Here is a 19,409-nt window from a genome sequence, read left to right as displayed (position 1 = left end):
ACACACTCTGTTTCTGGAAAGCCCAGCCGATGATGGTGTCTGCTAGCAGCCTGGCACGGGAAATGAGCCTGTGCTCATTTCCTTCAGAGACCCAAGGGTTTGCTATCAGGCTCCGGGCCGGACAACTGACAGGCAGCAAGAATTCAAGGACCTGCACCTGCTTCCTATCTGACAATACAGACCAACTGAAGTCGACTGATGTAACAGCCTTCCCAGCCCCACCCATAACACGCCTCCAAGGTCTTCAGAGAAGAGGCACAGGCACTGCTCTCACCTTCTTCCCCTGGGAGGGTCACCAGTAGAGCCACATCAAGACAAAACGTGTGTCACTCCCCCAGGCAGTCAGGCCACGAGCCCGAGCCTCGGCCCGGCCCACCCCTTGAACTTCTCTTTGGATCCTCCTAAATCAACCAGGTGCCAGGTGTGCCGCTCTTGACCTCTCGGTGCCCTGGGTCCCCTTCCTGCCCCTGGCTTAGTGCAGAGCTGTCGTCCTCTGTCCCTGGGACTTCTGTGGGGGGCTCCCGAGAGGTCTTCCTGCCTGCAGGCTCCCTCTGCAGACATCTAACATCCTGCTGACGAATTTGGAAACCTTGACTGGCACTTGAATAAATGCCAAGCGATTCGGCATTATGTAGCAAAAACCATAGAAATATCCACACTTGTTAAAACCAATTAATTCCACTTCTAGGAATCTACCCTAAATAAATTTTATATTTAGAAAATGGTAAAGGCTGCCCAAAATATTCAATAGCAGCATTACTTATGCTAAACCTTAGAATGATTACGTTGCTATGGCACATTAACTTACTGAAGTATCAAGTACTCAACAACGATGTTGATAGACAAACTCAATTGTACTTATGATTCTCTATCACTGTATCTACGAAATATGGCATCAGATTTAGAACATGTGTCTGGATTTTAAAATAAAAGTTATGTGGGGAAGGGCAGTCATTTCCCAAAGCAATTAAAATTGAGGTGTAGGAAGAGAACTGTTTTACCACCATGTGGGAAAGACAGGAAATTTAGCTATTAAGAGAAAACAAACAGTGATTTTCAATAATGAGCCTAAGTCCAAAGTTATAAAGGCAGGTGCTTTGAACTGCAGATATTTCTTTGTGAACAGATTTTTTTTCTCCGTATGTGGTTAGTTCTGGATAGAATTCCCCTAAAAGTGACAACACAGAATTATCTGCTACTGATGAGCAATAGGGGTGAGGGGATGCAAGTGGGGTGCTACCAGTATACAACAACTCTCCAAATCCTTGCAATAATACCAAGTTAAGTAAAAGTAAGCTGGCTACATCTCTGCAGTAAAAGTAAGCTGGCTACATCTCTGCAAAATACAATTTAAGTGGCATAAAAAATTTATGTATACCAAATATTGTATAAAGAACCACAAGAGGGGGACTTCCCTGGCGGTCCAGTGGTTAAGAATCTGCGCTTCCACTGCAGGGAGCATGGGTTCAATCCCTGGTCGGGGAACTAAGATCCTGCATGCTGCGCAGCATGGCCAAAACAAAAAAAAAGAAAAGAACCACAAGAGGAAGAGGGAAAAAACCATGGAGAACCCCAAGTAACAGTTATAACTAGTCAAAAACATAGCTCATGGATTTACTAGAAACTATTTGCTTAATTAGATGCAATATTTAGGAACACATTAGTAAGTGGCATCTAGAGGTATAAAACTGTTTATGAGCAACTCCATAGCAATACACGGCCCAACCATCACTTCATGCTAGGATAAAACCTGTCATGAGTCCCCAAGCTGGATGCTTTTCCCACTCACATCCTTCCCCCACCTCCAGGGTGCATTAGCCAGGAGGTGGGTAATTCCTGGTCCTGAAGACGGACCAGGGGAGTCCATGGGCTGGCATCGGGAAAGGAGGGCCAGTCACGTGCCAGTGGACAGGCTAGCCTTTCTGATTCCAACTGACGGCCAATCCCACTGTGTTTCCACTCATCTTTTTTTTTTTTTCCATCAACACATCACTGTTTCCATCTTTCACCATGGTTAGACTGCAAACAGTTATTTCAGATGTGACTGGACACCAAAATAACTTAGCTTGTGCTTGGGTACTAGGCCTACAGATGCTTTTCTTTTCATCTCATTTTTTTCCGGTACTTTCCAGATTAAAGACTATGTGCTGCTTTTGAGACCAAAAAAAAGGAAAGTTATTTACAGGAGAATACTGACACTGGCCCCTCAGCCTCTACGGGAGTCGTTTAGTTAATAGGAAGTCTACCACGTTCTTCTCCTCAACCTACAATTCCAGCGCAAACGGCTCTCCTCTCCCCCAGCGGGCTTGGTCTGAACGTCCTTCCCTCGTCTCGGAAGGGCTGAAAAGCCTGCGTCTGTGAAGCCCTCCCCAGATCACTCCGACCTCCTCTCAGCACCCCTGCACCCCGTTCACTGTCAGAGCGCCCGACATGCGGTGCCGCGCTCACTCACTGAAGACGTAAATCTTCAGCACAGCGCTGGGCTCAGCTACGGCAAAGACAGAAGGGATGAGTACAGAGAAGGGGACAAGGTCCTCACCCAAGTCTCCAATCCATCCACTAACACACCAGCCTAATATCCTTACAAAGGAAGGGGAAAAAGATGGAGGTTCTTCGCCGAAGACCCCGGCTCCATCGATGACCCCACAGGCTTCCCGGGGGCAGAGCAGAGCTCTCCCCTGTGGCCCCATCTCCACAGTCTGGGGACTCCTTACACTAAGCCACCCCAAGTCACCTTAAAAATAATATGCCTCTTAAGGCACACGGGCCAACACGACTTAGACATGCTGTGCTCAGATCAAGAGCTGAGGTGGCATCATCAGCCCAGGCAAATGACAAGAGGCCAAATGTACTGGTTCCAGAGGTGACTGTGCCAAGCAGGGCTCTAGACGTACACACGAGACTTAAGGCCAACACCCCCTTCAGTTCAGGGACATGAGGACGCTGGTGAGGCAGGTACGGTCCATCCTCACCCCAACCCCACCTGCCTTTGAGAATCAGCACGTGTGCCCCAACATGAAACTGCTGCGAGCACCCTGCTTCCCCAGGGACCCCAGGGCTGCAAACTCTTGACCTGTCATGCAGAGACTAGTGGGGAAACTGGCTAGACATACATGCCAGGACAGAAGGGGGCACTGGAAAGAAGCCGAGTGTGTGTATCAGGAGAGCAGAGGTGCCCGTCAAAGAGCGTAACCGCCCTGCCAGACGAGCCTCAGACAGGGGCAGTCACTGGAAACAGGCCTTTTGTCAGGCACGGCTCCAGACAACAGCTGCCAGCCCAGGGGCACATCCCCCCACCCTCAGGCCCCGGCCTCTGGCAGCCTTTCCTGACAAACCTCAGGACTCGGGCCCTGAACCTTATCTGCACTTCCCACACCTCCTGTGTCAACAAACCTGGGAAGAGAATCTCACAAACATCTTCACTATGAGTTCCAGCTAAGAGCTGTTGGGTCTGATCCAAGCAAACGAAAGAACTGGTTTTTGCCATAAGCCAGAGTAAAAGGTAAGGTAGGTAAGGGTTTGCAAGAAATGTGACACGCTTTCTTAAGCTCCCCAGCCAAGCGTGCATTCCCTGTAAGTTTGCGACAGTGTGTCTTTTAATCTGTCTAAAAAAAACACCTCAGCATCTACTGATCACACAAGAGCATTTTGATCTCGACAGCTCCAGGGAAAAGGTGACAAAGCTTCACGATGCCATGGGATCTGTACAGTGCAGAGGCCGCCTTCAGCAAACACCCAGAAAAGCCCTGCCCAGGAAGAAAGGCGGGGAAGGAAGGTCTCAGGCAGCCCGGACAATTCTTGAAGAAGTGTGAGGCGAGCAGTGATGAGTAACACTGAAAAGGTAAGATCTGAATCCTGAGTCACAGGGGCCATGGTTGACCAGCTAACTGACCAGAAAGGAAAAGAAGAGAAGAATCAGTGGGGTGTAATCAGATGAGTTAAAAAACTTGTATTCTAGCCCCAGCCCTGCCAAAATCTAGACCTGAGAACTTTGATAAATGGGCCTCAGCTTAAAATAAAGAGAATGAACTGAACACATAAGTACCTGTTGTCTTAAAACGATAAGACCCCAGGAAAAGGGACAACAGCAAAAGCTGCTGCTGAGATCAGAAGTAGCTATGGAGGTAAACCCATCCCAGGGGCAAGGCAGACACACCAGAGACTAGACAGCTCTGCTATCTTGAGGGTTGAAAACCGAATCGTCACTTATTGGCCATTGGCTACCAAGGCCACAAGGACGCCTAGGGGAATCACGGCCACCATTACAACTCGACAGTGAGAGGGCCAGGTCCGCCTCTGCCGCGATGGACACGCACCCCAGCAACTTCAGCACCAACGCAACAGCTCCCCACGCCGAGCTTAGGTCCCCAGGAAAAGCTACCCTACGCTCCGTGTGCTACGCTGTGCAAGGTGGGGATCTGCCAGGTACTGAGAAGACGCCACTTAAAGAGAAGAAATGCTGTTTGGCATGTCAGTGTATCTGAGTTAAATATTTGTTTGCCTAGAAATACCAGTTTAGAGAAGCCTATTCTCTGTGGCCCATGTGGCGATCTCACTGCATTCAGGCGACCGAGACAGAGTCGGTGTGGGATGTGAGAGTGAAATGAGGTCTAGGAGGTGGGGGGTCCTGGGCTTTTTGAGTCTATATTAAACAGTTTTAGAAAGTTGAAGGGCAACGGGAAAAAAGAAGACAGGAAAAACTGGGAGAGTGCAGCATATGACAGGTAAAAGAGGTTGGAAAAGGGAATCACGATTTTGCCTCAAGCTGGTAAGGAGCCTCTGAGGACAACAATCCCAGCTGCGGGGGGGATCTAACTGCGAGGACAGGAGGCTGTGCGGCATCCCGGAGAGCACTCTTCTGCCCAGGTGCGGGCCTTCCAGTTCTGTGGACTCTCCGTTTCTCCTGTGGGATCCTTTCTGCCCTTGCCCCTTAAATAGTGTTCAGCGTTCTGCCCAAGGCCCTCTGCCCTCCCCCACTCCTCAGGCTCCTCTGACCAGCCAGCCAGGGCGCCGCCCTCACCTTTGAGTCGTAGGCCGACTGCTTGATGACTTCAGGCGCCATCCAGAAAGGGGTGCCCACGAAGGTGTTTCTCTTTATCTGGGTGTCTGTCAGCTGGCCTGCCACTCCAAAATCCGCCAGCTTCACCTCTCCGTGTTCAGAGAGCAGGACGTTGGCAGCTGTAAAAGAGAACCAAAGACGTCTCCTGCCGTCATCTGCTGGAGAGTTCCGCCCGCTACCGTTTGGGAAGAGGCACACGCGTGCCCCAGCACCATCAGGCGCGCGACGAGAACAGGGAGCTGGGCTGTGCTTCTGCTGAGACCCCCCCATGGCCCGCCCCACCTACCCAGGCATGTCGAAGGCACTCTCCGCATACCCACAGGACAACTTCCCTTGAGAAGAGAAGCACGGTTAAAACTCTACAACTAACACTCCTTCCTCGCCTTGGGTATTTCAAAGGAATATAAACAAGATGTTTTCTCACCTTTAATATCTCTATGAATTTTCTTCTCCGAATGCAAATAATCAAGTCCTTTCAGTATTTCTCTTAATATAGTAGCAATCTGGGTTTCATCTAAAGGGCCAGGTTCTAACTAACAAGAAAAAAAATGATTAAAGTTACTTAAATGATTAGATGAAAAAGTGTGAGATGATAGAACAGAGTCAATGTTAAATGGACGAGAATAATCAAACCTGAAATCTTCTTCACTCCAAAACAGAATTAAAACCTAATTAAAAGCCCCTTTTAAAAACCCCACAAAGAACCGGAGAAAATGACTTTGCTGAATGAAGCAAAGCTGGCTAAGAATCAAAGTCGGGCCAGTGAGAAAGGCCGTGGTCAGCCTGCCGTGCCTGCCGGCTGAGCTGGGAGGGATGTCAGTCCAGAAAGCAAAAGCCCAGCACCTCGCAGTGCTTGCCAAGGAGGGGACAGAGCAGCCTGGCTCTGTCCTAACATAGGTAACGGTTATCAAAACACAAGTAAGTCAAAAAGAGAAGGCCTGGGAGCTGACTGCTTTCTACGGCTACCCCTGCACCAGAATTTTTTAAATCTGAATTTTAAAACTTGGGGGAAGAGAGCGGAAAAGAGCTCAATCCCTCATGATTGAATTTTTGTATGTGATATGACAAATATACACACGTATGTTATGTAATAGAAACATTAGTTAGTATATTACCCCAAATGACATAATAATTGCCTGAGAATAAATTTTTCAAGGAAACTCGAAGGAATTGACATTGGCTCTTCACTGTTGTTAATTATACAAAGATGTAAGGCAGACAAGTCAGGTACACACATCCCCATTAAAAGAAAGAAACTCAGGGCTTCCCTGGTGGCGCAGTGGTTGAGAATCTGCCTGCCAATGCAGGGGACACGGGTTCGAGCCCTGGTCTGGGAAGATCCCACATGCCGCAGAGCGTTTAGGCCCGTGAGCCACGACTACTGAGCCTGCGCGTCTGGAGCCTGTGCTCCGCAATGAGAGGCTGCGATACTGAGAGGCCCGCGCACCGCGATGAAGAGTGGCCCCCGCTTGCCGCAACTAGAGAAAGCCCTCGCACAGAAACGAAGACAATCAATCAATCAATAAAATAAATAAATCTTAAAAAAAAAAAAAAAAGTAACGATTAAGAAAGAAACTCAGACAAGTTCTAGAGCTCAGTTCAAACTGGACAGTAAGCCTACCATCACTTGTACAGCAGGGAATTCAACCACAACCAATTGCATAACTACCTCAGCAAAACCACCTAACACTCCACCCAAAGGACTAACAGTGGAGGCGTCAGAGAAAGGGGCAGGATGCTCACAATGTAATTTTTCATCTGAAATGATGTTCGGTATTACGTTTTCAGACTTGACAGTGAATTCCACCATAACCCAAATTCACACATGTTAGTCAACGGGACGACACAATTCCATGATGCTCACCAAGTAGGTTTTTAAAAGATAGATTTGCTTTAAACCAAAGGGAATGGAAACCAAGACACGCCTTCTGAGGTAGCGTTCCGACGGACACGTGCATTTTCTCGGACAGACAAGTCCTGCTGTCTCAGGGCCTTCAGTGGGATGGTGGTGGTGGAATAGCTGATCATTTCTGGGCCCAGGTCGGGGCACAGAGAACCCCCTTCTCACTTCATAACAGCGTGATTGCAGCTGCCCCGCTTTCTGGTCCATCCAGCGAGCTGGTCACAGGCCCAACCTGATCCATGAAAATCCGCGAAGCCCGGGAGGAAGGGGGTGGTTCTCGAAGTCAGGGCCACCTCTCTGGGACTCTGGCCCGTCTGGCAGCGGGGCCCCCATGCTCAAGCCACTTTCTCACACTCAGAACCCGGATGGAAGGGAGGCTCCTTGCTTTTCGTTTCACGGTGTGCTACAGACGCAGAGAAGTCACACTGACAGGTAACTAGTCCCCCAGGAAGTCCTCCAAGTCCTAACTAGGATCCTGCCCGCGACTGCCGCAGACCAGGGCAGCCCACTGCGCTCTCTGTTCCGCGGAACCTAATTCCTCCCCAAGTTGTCTGACCCAGAGTCTTGTTCTCAAGAAACACATCCAAACGACTGTTCCTAAGCACACAATCTGGAAACCCTGCCTTGTCTGCCTTCTCCACATCTATTTCTGAGTTCACAGATTGGGGGAATTTTAATACTCAAAATGAGGAAAATGCACTTTTCTCATAACCTGGGGAAAAAGAGGAAGGAGGCAGAGATGCTGGGGAATTTGCTCTTATGCCCCGGTACAGACCACAGAAGGGCAACCCCACCATTCAAAATGCTCTCCCAGAGCAGGGCTTCCATCTCCTCCTCCAGCAGGTTTTCACCCAGGCAGACATCCAGGAACGTCTGGCTGGACTTGGGCTTACCCACCTCCGCCCTCCTATGATCAAGTGTCTGGAAAGAAACGGCGGAGCAGCCTGGAGTCATCACCAAGGAGAGAGAAGACTGAGGAACACGAACTGACACATCTCCTGCTGGACCATTTAAGAGCCGGCTCTCTGACTGATATATATATATATATATGGTTATGCCCTTTTAAATCTGGCCTAAACACCACCCACCAATGATTCATAGGTGGGGGCAGGAAGAGAGAGACTCTATCTACAGGGCAGGGAGATCCCTCAAGGTGTCAAAATTCACTGGAAAGGGTATTCAGTTGTTCCCTAGAGCACAGAGCTCCTCGCTGGCGGGTACCCACATTCTCCACCACTAACATTCCTAAGCGGTCTCTTCATTAAGAAGACTGTGGAATCTTCAAATAATCTCTATAAAAGAAAGACTCAGAGGAAAAAAAAAATGTAGACTGCTCCTCGTCTCTGGGTGACTTCTAATTCCCCTCCCAAATCTGTTTTCCCCTCTTCCTCTGTAAGAGACTCTCGGCCTGCACGCGGCCACCCAACTAGAGACCATATCTGCCGGCCTCTGCAGCAGCAAGTTTGGCCACATGACTGAGTTCTTGCCAAAGGAATACTTGCAGAAGTGCCCCTTCCCGGTCTTGGCTTTGAAACACCGGCAGCCGGAGAGGACAAGGACTGAAGACCACGGGAAGCCACCCACCCCTGCAGGGCCCGGAGACCACTGACCCCAAGTGTGGGAGAGAAATTTCCATCTCGTGTGAGACACTGTTTGGAGACCACCACAACAGCAGCTTGGCCTAATAAACATAAATGAATATGTCATCTCATTTTTTAAAACTCATGTGGCATATTCATTTTTAAGTTTGTCAAACATCTCTGCCTGACTGAGTGACCAATTTATGTAGCCTAGTTCCTTCTTAGTTAAGATTCCAAGGTTGCCCCTTAGATTCTCCTATGATACTGACTCATCTTTTAGTCAGTGAAAAATCTTTCAGTCTCAGGCCCTCTGTTGCTAATCCTTATTCCCCTTCTCCCAATTCACCTCATGCTGCTTTATTTTCCTTGTAGCACTTTCCCACATGCGATATAATCAACTGTCCGCCTCTACTTGGAAGCTCAATTCCAGAATGAAAAGAAAGCCAAAAAAAAAATTAACTATCACACATGCTCACAAGGCAATCCTGGGTGAAGGAAAGTGCCATCTTCCTCCCCAGGCTAACGTGTTATTAAGACTCAATGCAGGGAATTAAACTAATGTCTCACAGCCTAAGTAAAAAGGCATGATAACTAAAATGTAGAGTGAAAAAAGCCACCCGGTCTATAGTATTTCGTTATAGCAGCCCCAGCGCATGAAGAGAAAGGATGAATCTAGAGTGAGGAAAGAGCCGGCGAGATCTTCATGCTCTGGGAAATAGCAGAGCCCTGCCCTTGAACAAGACACCGTCATCTTTCCCTCCAAGGGCCTCGTGTACAGGGGCTGTTCTGAAGACATACAAATGTATCAGCACCATGCCTCTTAACAGAGAGAGACATTAAACAAAAGCAAGGTGGGATTTTTCTAAGAAATGCCCCAAATCCATATATTCAGCTACCTGGTAACAAATCTTCATATGCAACAATACTCAGGTTTTAGAATCTTGTGTAAACATTTAATAGATGCTCTCAAAATAATCTTAATAGTCTTCAACATTCAAAAAACTCTTGTATCCCATTATTAAAGTGCATCTTCTTTGAGGACTGGGGTCAGGCCAACAGAAAAGGGATAAGAGATGAAGAAAGATACGACAAAGTCAGAGGGAGGGGAAGGACAGCGCGGGGTCAGGGCTTTGCAGCTGGTTACAACAAGGTCCAACGTCCAGCTCTATCTGCTAGCTGGCACACCTAACTTCTGAGTATTTCCGCTTCCTCGAGTAAAATGAGACGATTTGGGGACATTCAAAAAGGGACGCCTGGTTCTTGTCACCAGAGCCCCTGATGTGGAAGATGGATGGCAGTTTGCTGGGACTCGCACCATATGGGATTTTAGTTAATAAGTGGAGAATTCGACACTTCCTTCCAACTGTAATGTCTAAAATTTCACAGACTTCAAAGCTCCAAAGAAAGTTACCACTAAATAAATTATTGTGGCATTAAGAATGAATAAACTAAAGCATTTAGAGACTAGAATTGCTGTTCTGAAGGACTCAATGTTGGAAAAGAGTCCCCACAAATCATTTTATACATGCCACAAATGAAACACACTTAAGATAATAGTAAATCTAATTATACAAAATGAGGCAATTTTCTACATTTCTGTAGTATTTCCCAAAGGAGTAAAAAAAAAGAAAAGCTCTTTGTGTCATATGTATATTTACGGAAAAGAAGCAAAGGAAGTCATAAAATTTATCCAGCTGTTTTGCTGCTTTCTCCATTTTAGTATCACTGTTTATACCATATAAAATTTTTTTCCTGAACTTTCCTTTTGACCAATTGCTTTTACAGTTTATAACATTATGTGATTTTTTTAAAAATTGGGTACATAAGCCTTTCAGAGATACATACAGTTCTAGAGGTTTTACCTTCCCCCCAAAATACTAATTGTTACTATTACTGTGAGAAAGTAAACTCCTTTTAATCAAAGGGTATTTCTTTTCTTAGTGAATAAAATCTGTGTAAACTGTAACCACCAAGAAATGCTAGCTTCTTTCAGCCGTGAGACCAGTGAAAACTGCAGACCTACCACCCTGACAACCGTCTAGCAAGCAGAACCCACGCTCTAACACTAAAATGATAGATCAGGCCTGACTTGGAAATCACCACTCACCCAAAAGCCCAGCTTTTACAGGACAGGCAGGGAGAGAGTGCTGATTACGTTGATTTCACCGCATAACCACATGGGGATGAAATGTCAGGGGCTAAACAACTGTGTGAGATTTTTTATAATTTGTTTTGCATATATTGTGTTTCAAGGATGACTTAAGTAATGCTCGTGATTTACTGGTTATTTCTGAGCATCTCATCAGAGGCCAACATGTAACCATGTTTTACCACAAGAGGGGAGTTACAGACTGTGACTTTGAGGTCATCCTACACCGGAGCTGCCTCTACCATGTGTGTGGGCTGGACACCCAGGTCCAGGCCAGGTAGGAGACACCACTACTGGCGGGGGTCCAGCTCCACCACAGACACACTGTGAGCGCAGCAAGGCCTCTCTGCGTATGCATCCAGGAAACAGAAACATGCGTTCCTGTTGGCCTGACGGCTGCTCCCATTTGTGATACTGTGCCCGCCTCTTTCCTCTGAAATCAAATTTAAGTTTTAAAAATTCTAGTTCTGATTAATCGTAAATGAAAATGTTCCACGCATATTTTAGAAGCGAAGTTACCATCTGAAACATGAAACAATGATGGGGTACCAGCTCCACAAAAGTTAAAACCAGTTTTAGAAAATAAGAAACTGTTCTTAAGTCAGACACAGCAGGCGACATCCTTCATGGCTGCTTGGAATGAATTCACTGGTTTCCCATGAAATAGCAAAACTGTCTTCAAAAGCAGATCTATATGCAGACGTAAGCTGGGACGAAGTGAGAGAGTGGCGTGGACATAGATACACTACCAAATGTAAAACAGATAGCTAGTGGGAAGCAGCCGCATAGCACAGGGAGATCAGCTGGGTGCTTTGTGACCACCTAGGGGGGTGGGATAGGGAGGGTGGGAGGGAGTCGCAAGAGGGAGGACGTATGGGGATATATGTATATGTATAGCTGATTCACTTTGTTATACAGCAGAAACTAACACACCACTGTAAAGCAATTATACTCCAATAAAGATGTTAGAAAAAAAAATCTATAATTTACAGTAACGTATCAGAAGCAGAAATCCCTATTATAAGGAATAGTTTGGTCCTTTTTTCATGCAACTTAAAAGGGAAACAGAAATGTAAACAGAATTATCTTTACAAGCAAGACTGACTGAGAAGACCTCTGATGCGTATTAAACATCCAACGTGATACTTACTAGGTCCAGTGCGGAGCCTCCACCAAGATATTCCATTATTATCCATAATTTAGTGTCCTACAGAAAAAACAAAAAGAGAGGCAAATTATTTTTTTTTAAAAAAGCAGAAAAGATTATTTAAAATAATCTAAGGGTATTTTGCGCTGTCATTTTGGAACTAGAAAATTTTATAAATACACAAGAGCGAGAAAAGCGCGTCCGAGTGAGAACTGGGTGGGAGGGGCCCCGCACCAAACCCCGCGGCAGTGCGCTCCACAGCTACTGCACCAGGGCTCCGAGGGGCGCGTCTGTTTTCACACAACCTCAGGGGGTGATCCTCTGGCACAGGAGCGTTTGGGAACCAGTCCCCAAGGCCAGTACCATGCACACCCATCCCGCCCTGAGCGTCAGACAGGAGGCGACCAGAGCACAGCCCTGGGGACGGGCCACCTCCCCCCCCGCCTGCAGCTCTGAGATGCGCAGAGGGCAGGTGGCATAGCTGGTGCGGCCTGTCCCCCACTGCCTTGCTCCGGAGCTGGGCGGCCACCCTGAAGGCCGCCATCCCCCGCTCCGGGATCTCCAGGAGAGCAGAGGGGCCCGAGCCTCACCCCAGGCCTCCAGCCCCCTCACCAGCCTCCGTGTCTTGCGTCTCTTCCATCCGTCTCTCCTGAAGCCCTGCAGCACCCATGGCTTCCAGGGTTCTTTTCAAACACAAATCCCAAAGTGCTACTCCCTTGAAAGCCAGTAAGCAAGCAAACACCCACCCAGCCCTCCCGGGGGATGAGGGCACACGGGTGCGGGGTCAGGAGCACAGGGCCTGCGGGTGAGCCAGACCCCGGCTCACAGCTTGCAAACCTGGCAGTTGCTTCCTCTGAAGCCTCTGACTGGGCGCCTGGCCGAGTGAGTGCCTGCGCCACAGCAGGCAAGCTTGAAGGCTGGGGGGGGGCGCGGCGATGTGCCACGGCCTGCGGCGCCCGGTCCACAGCCTGGGAGCAGGTGTGCGAGCATCAGGCTGCTTCCCTGCTAACGCGGCACTCTCCGGTTGCTTTCAAGTGCATAAAAAGAAGAAAAGCAAACAAAACCCTTCCTAGGCTCTTTGGTACCTTGAGGATGGAGCTGAGCCCGAGCTCTTCAGAGCAAGCAGGGCCCTCGCCAGGCCCCATCCTCGCTGCTCCCTGGCTCTAACGATGCTGAAAGATTTGCTCTTCTGGACTGAGTCGCAGTTTCCTCGATCAGGAAAACCCTCACCGGCTCCCCTCCCCCCCCCCCCACTTTAGCACCTTTGGTCTGATCTTCACTTAGATTTGCTTGTCTGTGTTTCCCACCAACAGCAAGCTAAGCGGCTGGGGGCAGCACCTGGCACGGTCAAGCCCAGGAAAGGCGGCCTGTGGCACCTGTAGTGGAGGAACGGCAATGATGCTGACTGCGTGTTCACTTCAGGGAGGCACTCATGCCTGCACTACACTTGTAAAGTAAGTTTCTTTTAAAATTTAAAATAAATCCTGACATCTGGAGCCAAGTCTGTGATATTGTAAAGAAACAGCCCAAGTTTTACTGTATGTGGAACACCTTCTCAAGTCTTTAAATGCCCTTGACTCCTGATATGACGAAGACAATTCCAGTCTAGACTGGAAAAGGCACGGAAACCTTACCTGATGTGTTTAGGGTCTACCTGATAGACACAAACATTTACTCGCTCAATATTCATCCAGTCATGGGCTCCATCACCCCCTGCTTCTGATTTCAAGAGAACTTCCTAGCAGAGAGAGTATCTCCAGCCCTCCTTTATTTCACAGATACGCCCAATTCTTCCCCACGCCAATACTTCCCGAACACCTGCTCCTGGAAAAGGTCCGTGCTGCTCCCTCTAGACACCCCAAAAGCACCTTGAGAGCGAGAAATCAACTACTGCGGGAAACGGCCGACACCATTTTTGACGGCACAGGAAAGCTAAATGGTTTTTCTATAAGGAACTTGGGAGTGCACATTTCTACTCTCATTCTCTTTCCTACGGGCGCTGTCTGGCCCGGCTCCCATCCCTTTTACTTTGTGGGTGTTATGGCTGAGTTCCCTACAGCGACATCAGCTCTGGCAGGCAGGTTCCCCCACCCCGCATCTGCATCTGTGGGGAGCTGGGGCAGAGGAACAGGACACCCTGGGAAACAGTCTGTGCTGACTCGGAGGTTCAGGGTCACTTCGCAGCTCCCGGAAGCAAAGAGACAGGTGACCACGCCTCATCCTCCATTCCAAAGCTCCAGCTCCTCACTACCTACTAACGAAGCAAAATAACCCTTTACACGGCTCTCTCTCCTTTCAGGGAGTCATGACAGGGGACAAAGTGACCTGTTCTCCCGTAACCCTCAGGGGCACTTCAGCAACAGCAGAACACCTGGCAAACCAGGTGCCCCCAGCTGAAAGGCTTTATAAAGCCCGAGTCTTCGCTGTATCCTCCTGGAGAGGAAGATGCAGTAAAAAGACCAGCCCCGCTTCTCTGTTCATCCAGCTCGTTCCTGGTACCAGACAGGCCAGAGCCTGAACGCTACCCAACACGATGTCCGCCAGATTCAGGGGGCACTCAGGAAAACAGCACTAGGTCCTTCATTCAGGCCATTGCTTTTTAAATACTTGGCCAGGTCCTAGGACCCAGGTGCTTGTGTCCCCAGTTCCACCAGTTCCACCAGTCTGGGAATGGAAATTGCGTCAAGAAAGGTTCCACTGGTCTCACCTCTCAGCTGAACCTGCCTTCCCACCTCACGGGGTGTGCCGCTCACCTCGGCCGCCGAGCCAGCAAGAGAGTGGGGGAAAGCCCTGGGGACGAGGGGTCAGCGGCCTCACCGGCTCTGTGCTCTCCACAGCCGGTCCCCGTGGGGAGCCCGTCTCCAAGGCGGAGGCCAGACCTCCAATGACTGGCGAGTCACAGCTCCCAGGAGTGGGCCCCAAGCGAGGGGACAGCAGGACCTGCCGGGTCACAGAGGCGGAACCAGCTGTCTTTTAAGATGAACCGAAGGATGAGTTGGCACCAGGGCGGGGGTGGAGGGAGGGAACGAGGGGGTCAAGTGCCGTCAGCCAGCAGGTAGGGCAGGAGGGAAGCAGCAAGAACCTAACGTGGAGGGCGAGGGGAGGGCCAGAGAACGGTCCATCCTGTAGCCTGTTGATAACACTTCACACTTCCTCCCAAAAGTCACCGGAGGGCACCGGGGCCGGCTCTCGCTCTTACTCAGCCCTCGAGGTGTGCAGGGACGAGGCCAGGAGCAGCGAACAAACGGCGCCTGCGCAGCGGGGAGAGGGGCGGGCTGGGGGCGGAGCAAGGCTGGGGGCGGGGCAAGGTGGGGGAAGGCGGCCTCGCTCAAATGGACATGGGCAATGCCCTCCACCGACAGGGAGTCCTGGGGGAGGCGGCAGAGGACAGGCTGACAAAGGTATCCACAGGTCCTTCACGCAGCGAGGGTCACTCTCCTTTCTCTTTAAAACAAAACCATCGCTGGTTTTAAAATAGCTGACAGCTTCTACCAAATTCCAGTACGAATTCCCAACTCTGGCTTGGCGGACCAGCCCTTGGCAAGCACGGACCCACCTGCCTCCTCCTCTCATCTCCAGCTTCTCCCTGTGCCCAGCTCCAAGGCCCGCAGGCTTCTGCACGGCTGCTCCCGCTGCCAGGTGTGCCGCCCGCCGGCCTCTGAGGACAGCATTCGGGGTGCCCCTCTCCCTCCTCCATGCTCCAGGCCCAGGCTCTGTCCTCACTGTCCCTGCCTCAGGGAAGGCAGCCCGGCTCACCCTCCGCCCAAGACTAGCCCCACCAGCAGTGCCCTCCGTTCACCCGCCACCTCCCATTCCCATGGGTGACCCCCAGCCCAACCGGTGACCCCACTACCCCCTTCGTCACCTCCCCCAGAACTCTCCTCCTCCACGGCTGCATTCCTCTGGACTCAAGCCTTCTCTTTCTCTAGGCTGACTCTCTCCCACGGTCCCAACGAGTCCAGGGCTATTGGGTCTGCTTGGCTCCACCCTCTCCTGTCTAGAATTCCCAAACTCTAACCCTCAGCTGCCGGTTCCTCTTTCTGACCAAAAGGGAAGGGTACTAAGAACAACCTCTGCCTGCCTCACACGCTCACTGGGACAGAGATGCTGCGGACGTCATGAAAACCACGGGCAGAGCGAAGGCCGGGTCTCAGGATGAGCGGAGTCCTGCGGTGCAGACAGGACCTGTGCCGCGTCAGCTGGCCCCCGCGCAGCACCTCACCTCCAGCGCAGGGCACTCATTCAACACAGGCAGAAAAGGCTTCTGAAATCTGCCACCAGTCACCATCCCAAGTAATAATTTCTACCACCCACGCCCAAAGAAGAAACATTCAGAAGGGAGTAAATGGACCAGCTCAGGAAAGATGGGCTCTGAGGGCTGCAGGCCAAGCGCTCCCCGCGGCTCCGTCAGGATTTCTCCTCTTCGGCACCACCGGCACTTGGGGCTGGATAACCTCTGTTGCGGGGCTGCCCTGTGCATTGCAGGGCGCTGAGCAGCATCCCTGGCCTCCGCCCACTAGAGGCCAGTAGCACATCCCCAGGCCTCAGGGCCAGACACTGCCCGTGGCCTCTGGGGGCCAAAGTCGCCCCTGCTGAAAACCACTGAGCTGCACAGTCAACGTCCATAAGCCTGAAGTGCTACTGCACAGAAATGCTGACCGGTTAATTCTCTCCTCCCCTTGGCAAAGCCAGTTGTTATACCCTGCAGCCTCCAGCTAGGAGACCATCGCTAACTCACTGTGAGACACCTAAGCTTGGAGGGCCTCAGCCAGAAAAAAATGGCAATAATCTGTATTTCTAACCTCATGGTTCACCTGACAAGAAAATGAGATAATGAATGTGAAAGCACTTTGCAAAGCTCGGGGGACGAAACACAGGCAGAGTGCGATTAGCCTCCTCAACAGCATCACCCATAAGTGCCTCGAAATAACCTGGTAAAACCGAAAAAGCCCAATTAACAAGACTAAACGGTATTTCTCTGCATGGGAGTTTCTGAGCAGAATAAAATCTTGAACAATGATTCATCCACATTCTACACTAGAATGAAAAAATAATTACTGCCCTACAAGCCTTGAGGCATGAGTGTTAGAGAAGGATGGTCTGGTCAAGGGACACAGGCGACCTGCTCGACCAAGTGACCAAGCACTGTCACGGCCCAGATGCAGAATCACTGCCCTCATAAAACCCTCCAAGTGAATGACGTGTGAGGCACTCTAAGGAAAATAAGTAAGAGTTCTTAAAATAAGAATGATTTTAATCAGAATAATTTCATGTTTAAAAAATGACCCCAGACAATGGAAGTTACGAATGACCTTGTAAGAGAATTTTCTCATAAGGAAAAGAAAACAGTTATTTATTTAAATAACTTCAGGATTCACCGCTTAAAAGGCACCGAAGTGTGTAAAGCGAGGCGTCTCCCTCTCGCCCCTGGCTCCTGGCTGTCCAGCCTCCGCGCCCACCAGCTTAGCGACGCATCTTCTGTGACTTCACAGAAATATCTCTGCAAATACCTATCAACTCCTTCTCCACTTCTATCCAAATGTAACGCTCTACACACTGTTCTATACCTTGCTTCTCCTTGGCGCATTCTATACTTGTCCATAAAGGAATTCCCTTTTTTTTTTTTTTAAGCTGTAACTAACCCACACCCTATTGACAACATCAAGTTGCTCCCATTCTTTTGCTATGGTGAGCCAGGTGTCAATTTCGTGGATGTATCATTTGGGGAGTTGCTGGAGGCTAAGTCAAAGGAATACACTTGAATTTAAATAGATAATGACATTATTCTTCAAAGAGGCTGCCTCCAGCAACGTGTGAGAGCTCATTTCCCTTTTCTTTGCCAACACACCATGTCCCTTGACAGTGTAATCCAACTTTTTTTCAGTCATTCTTAGGAGATGAATGAATTGTGTCCCCCTCCTAAATTCATATGCTGACGTCCCGACCCTGAGTACTGCAAAACGGGACTGAATTTGGAAACAGGGTCTTCAAAGAGGTGTAAGTTAAAATGAAGTCATTAGGGTGGCCCCTAATCCAATGTGACTGGTGTCCTCATAAGAAGAGATGAGGACACAGGCACACACAGAGGGACAACCATGTGAAGACACAGGGAGAAGACGGCACCTGCAAGCCAACGAGAGAGGACTCAGAGGAAGCCAGCCCGGCCGACACCCTGACCTCAGACTTCCAGCCTCCAGGTTTGTGAGGGAATAAACTTCTGTTGTTTAAGTCGTGGGGTCTGTGGCGCCGTGTTACGGCAGCCTGAGCAAATGACGGTCATCAATCCATTGCCGGGGGGTGGGGGGGGGTGGCGTATCTCACAAAGTTTGTCTTTCTCTCATTGTAAGGCTGAACATCCTTACATATTGAAGAGTCATGTATGTTTTCTTTTTTGTGAGCCCTTATTATCCTTTGTCTGCTTTTCTATTGACCTCACATTAGGGGAAGTAGCCTCCTGTAACACGAGCCACAAACACAGCATTTTCCTTGTTTGTCTTTTGATTTTGCCTTTGGTAGTTTTTTGCTCGTGGAAATTAATGTACACACACAACACCAACAACACCACCGCTTACAGGCAAGCTTGCCCTGTACTGTCTGGAGGTGGCGGCTGAAAGCTGGCAACCCCCCCGTTCACAACCCTCACGGGCGCTTGACAGACATCAGACGACGGAGAGGTTAACTCAAGGTGAATGAGAAAAGGGGTGGATTCTGCACCGTTAACAAAGATTTTTACACCATGAACTCTGAAATGAAGTTAAGCTCTGCTTTTGCCTCTGCACTGTAAGGAGAGGCTCAGCCCAGGAGGTCTTTTACTGAAACAACGGGGAGTCACAGACTTCCTTAGGAGTGTGGTTTTTAAAGCAAAGGTACCTTTTTGCTAAGGTGCTGTGCAGGAACCCAGACTCTTGAGCCCGGGTTTGGATCCTGCCTCTGACCCGCACCAGCTCTGGGACCCTGAGGCCAGGCCTGAAGCCGCGTTCAGTTTCCCATCTGCTCCCGGGACTAAAGAACACCCACCTCAGGGGCGTGCCTGGCACACAGCAGTGCCCATGAACTTGAGCTATTAATACCACACTAACTTTAGAGTGCCCCCTGTCTGAACCCAGGTCCACTAGGAGGCTTGTGAAAATAGGAGGCAGGAAACTGGTATCGAAGCCCAAACCCCACCTCGTTTTACAGTCAAAGCAACTCCCTGACATTCATGGCACCTTCCAACTGCACTCAAGGCACAGAACACGATCCCTGACCTCAAAAATAGCTGATTTAATTGTTCCTCTGTCTCACAGATGCCAGCATTCCTTCAATGATTCGCGCCTACTACGCACACAGTGTCACTGGGGGTCTATAAAATGAGTAGGGTCCGGGCTCTTTTCCTAAATAAATCACTTTTCATAATAGAAAAGTGGGCAAATAACTACCACCAGCCAGCCTGTGGTGGGTACCACAAAGACACAAAATGCTGTGGGTGTTCAGAGGAGAGGCCCGTCTCATCAATTACCTACACAACAGAACTAATGGGGAGAGAAGAAAATGAGAAGATCAATCAGAAAATCAATGGCCAATAGGCACAT

The 19,409-nt window shown here is 49.5% G+C and overlaps 1 protein-coding gene across 2 annotated transcripts in view; it reads right to left on the bottom strand.

Annotated features, from left to right (window-relative positions):
- Window positions 1-19,409, bottom strand: part of STK24 (serine/threonine kinase 24) — a 103,727-nt gene that overhangs the window by 14,006 nt on the left and 70,312 nt on the right. For both annotated transcript variants that reach the window (XM_061171271.1, XM_061171272.1), the window contains exons 3-5: window positions 11,842-11,898; window positions 5,484-5,592; window positions 5,021-5,178 (exon numbers count right to left, since the gene is read on the bottom strand). In XM_061171271.1, coding sequence (XP_061027254.1) covers window positions 5,021-5,178; window positions 5,484-5,592; window positions 11,842-11,898 — 324 coding nt within the window. The remainder of the gene's footprint in view (window positions 1-5,020; window positions 5,179-5,483; window positions 5,593-11,841; window positions 11,899-19,409) is intronic.

This window comes from Eubalaena glacialis, chromosome 16 (genome assembly GCF_028564815.1).
Source record: "Eubalaena glacialis isolate mEubGla1 chromosome 16, mEubGla1.1.hap2.+ XY, whole genome shotgun sequence".
Classification (NCBI taxonomy): domain Eukaryota; kingdom Metazoa; phylum Chordata; class Mammalia; order Artiodactyla; family Balaenidae; genus Eubalaena; species Eubalaena glacialis.
This window is presented reverse-complemented; position numbering and strand designations above follow the sequence as displayed.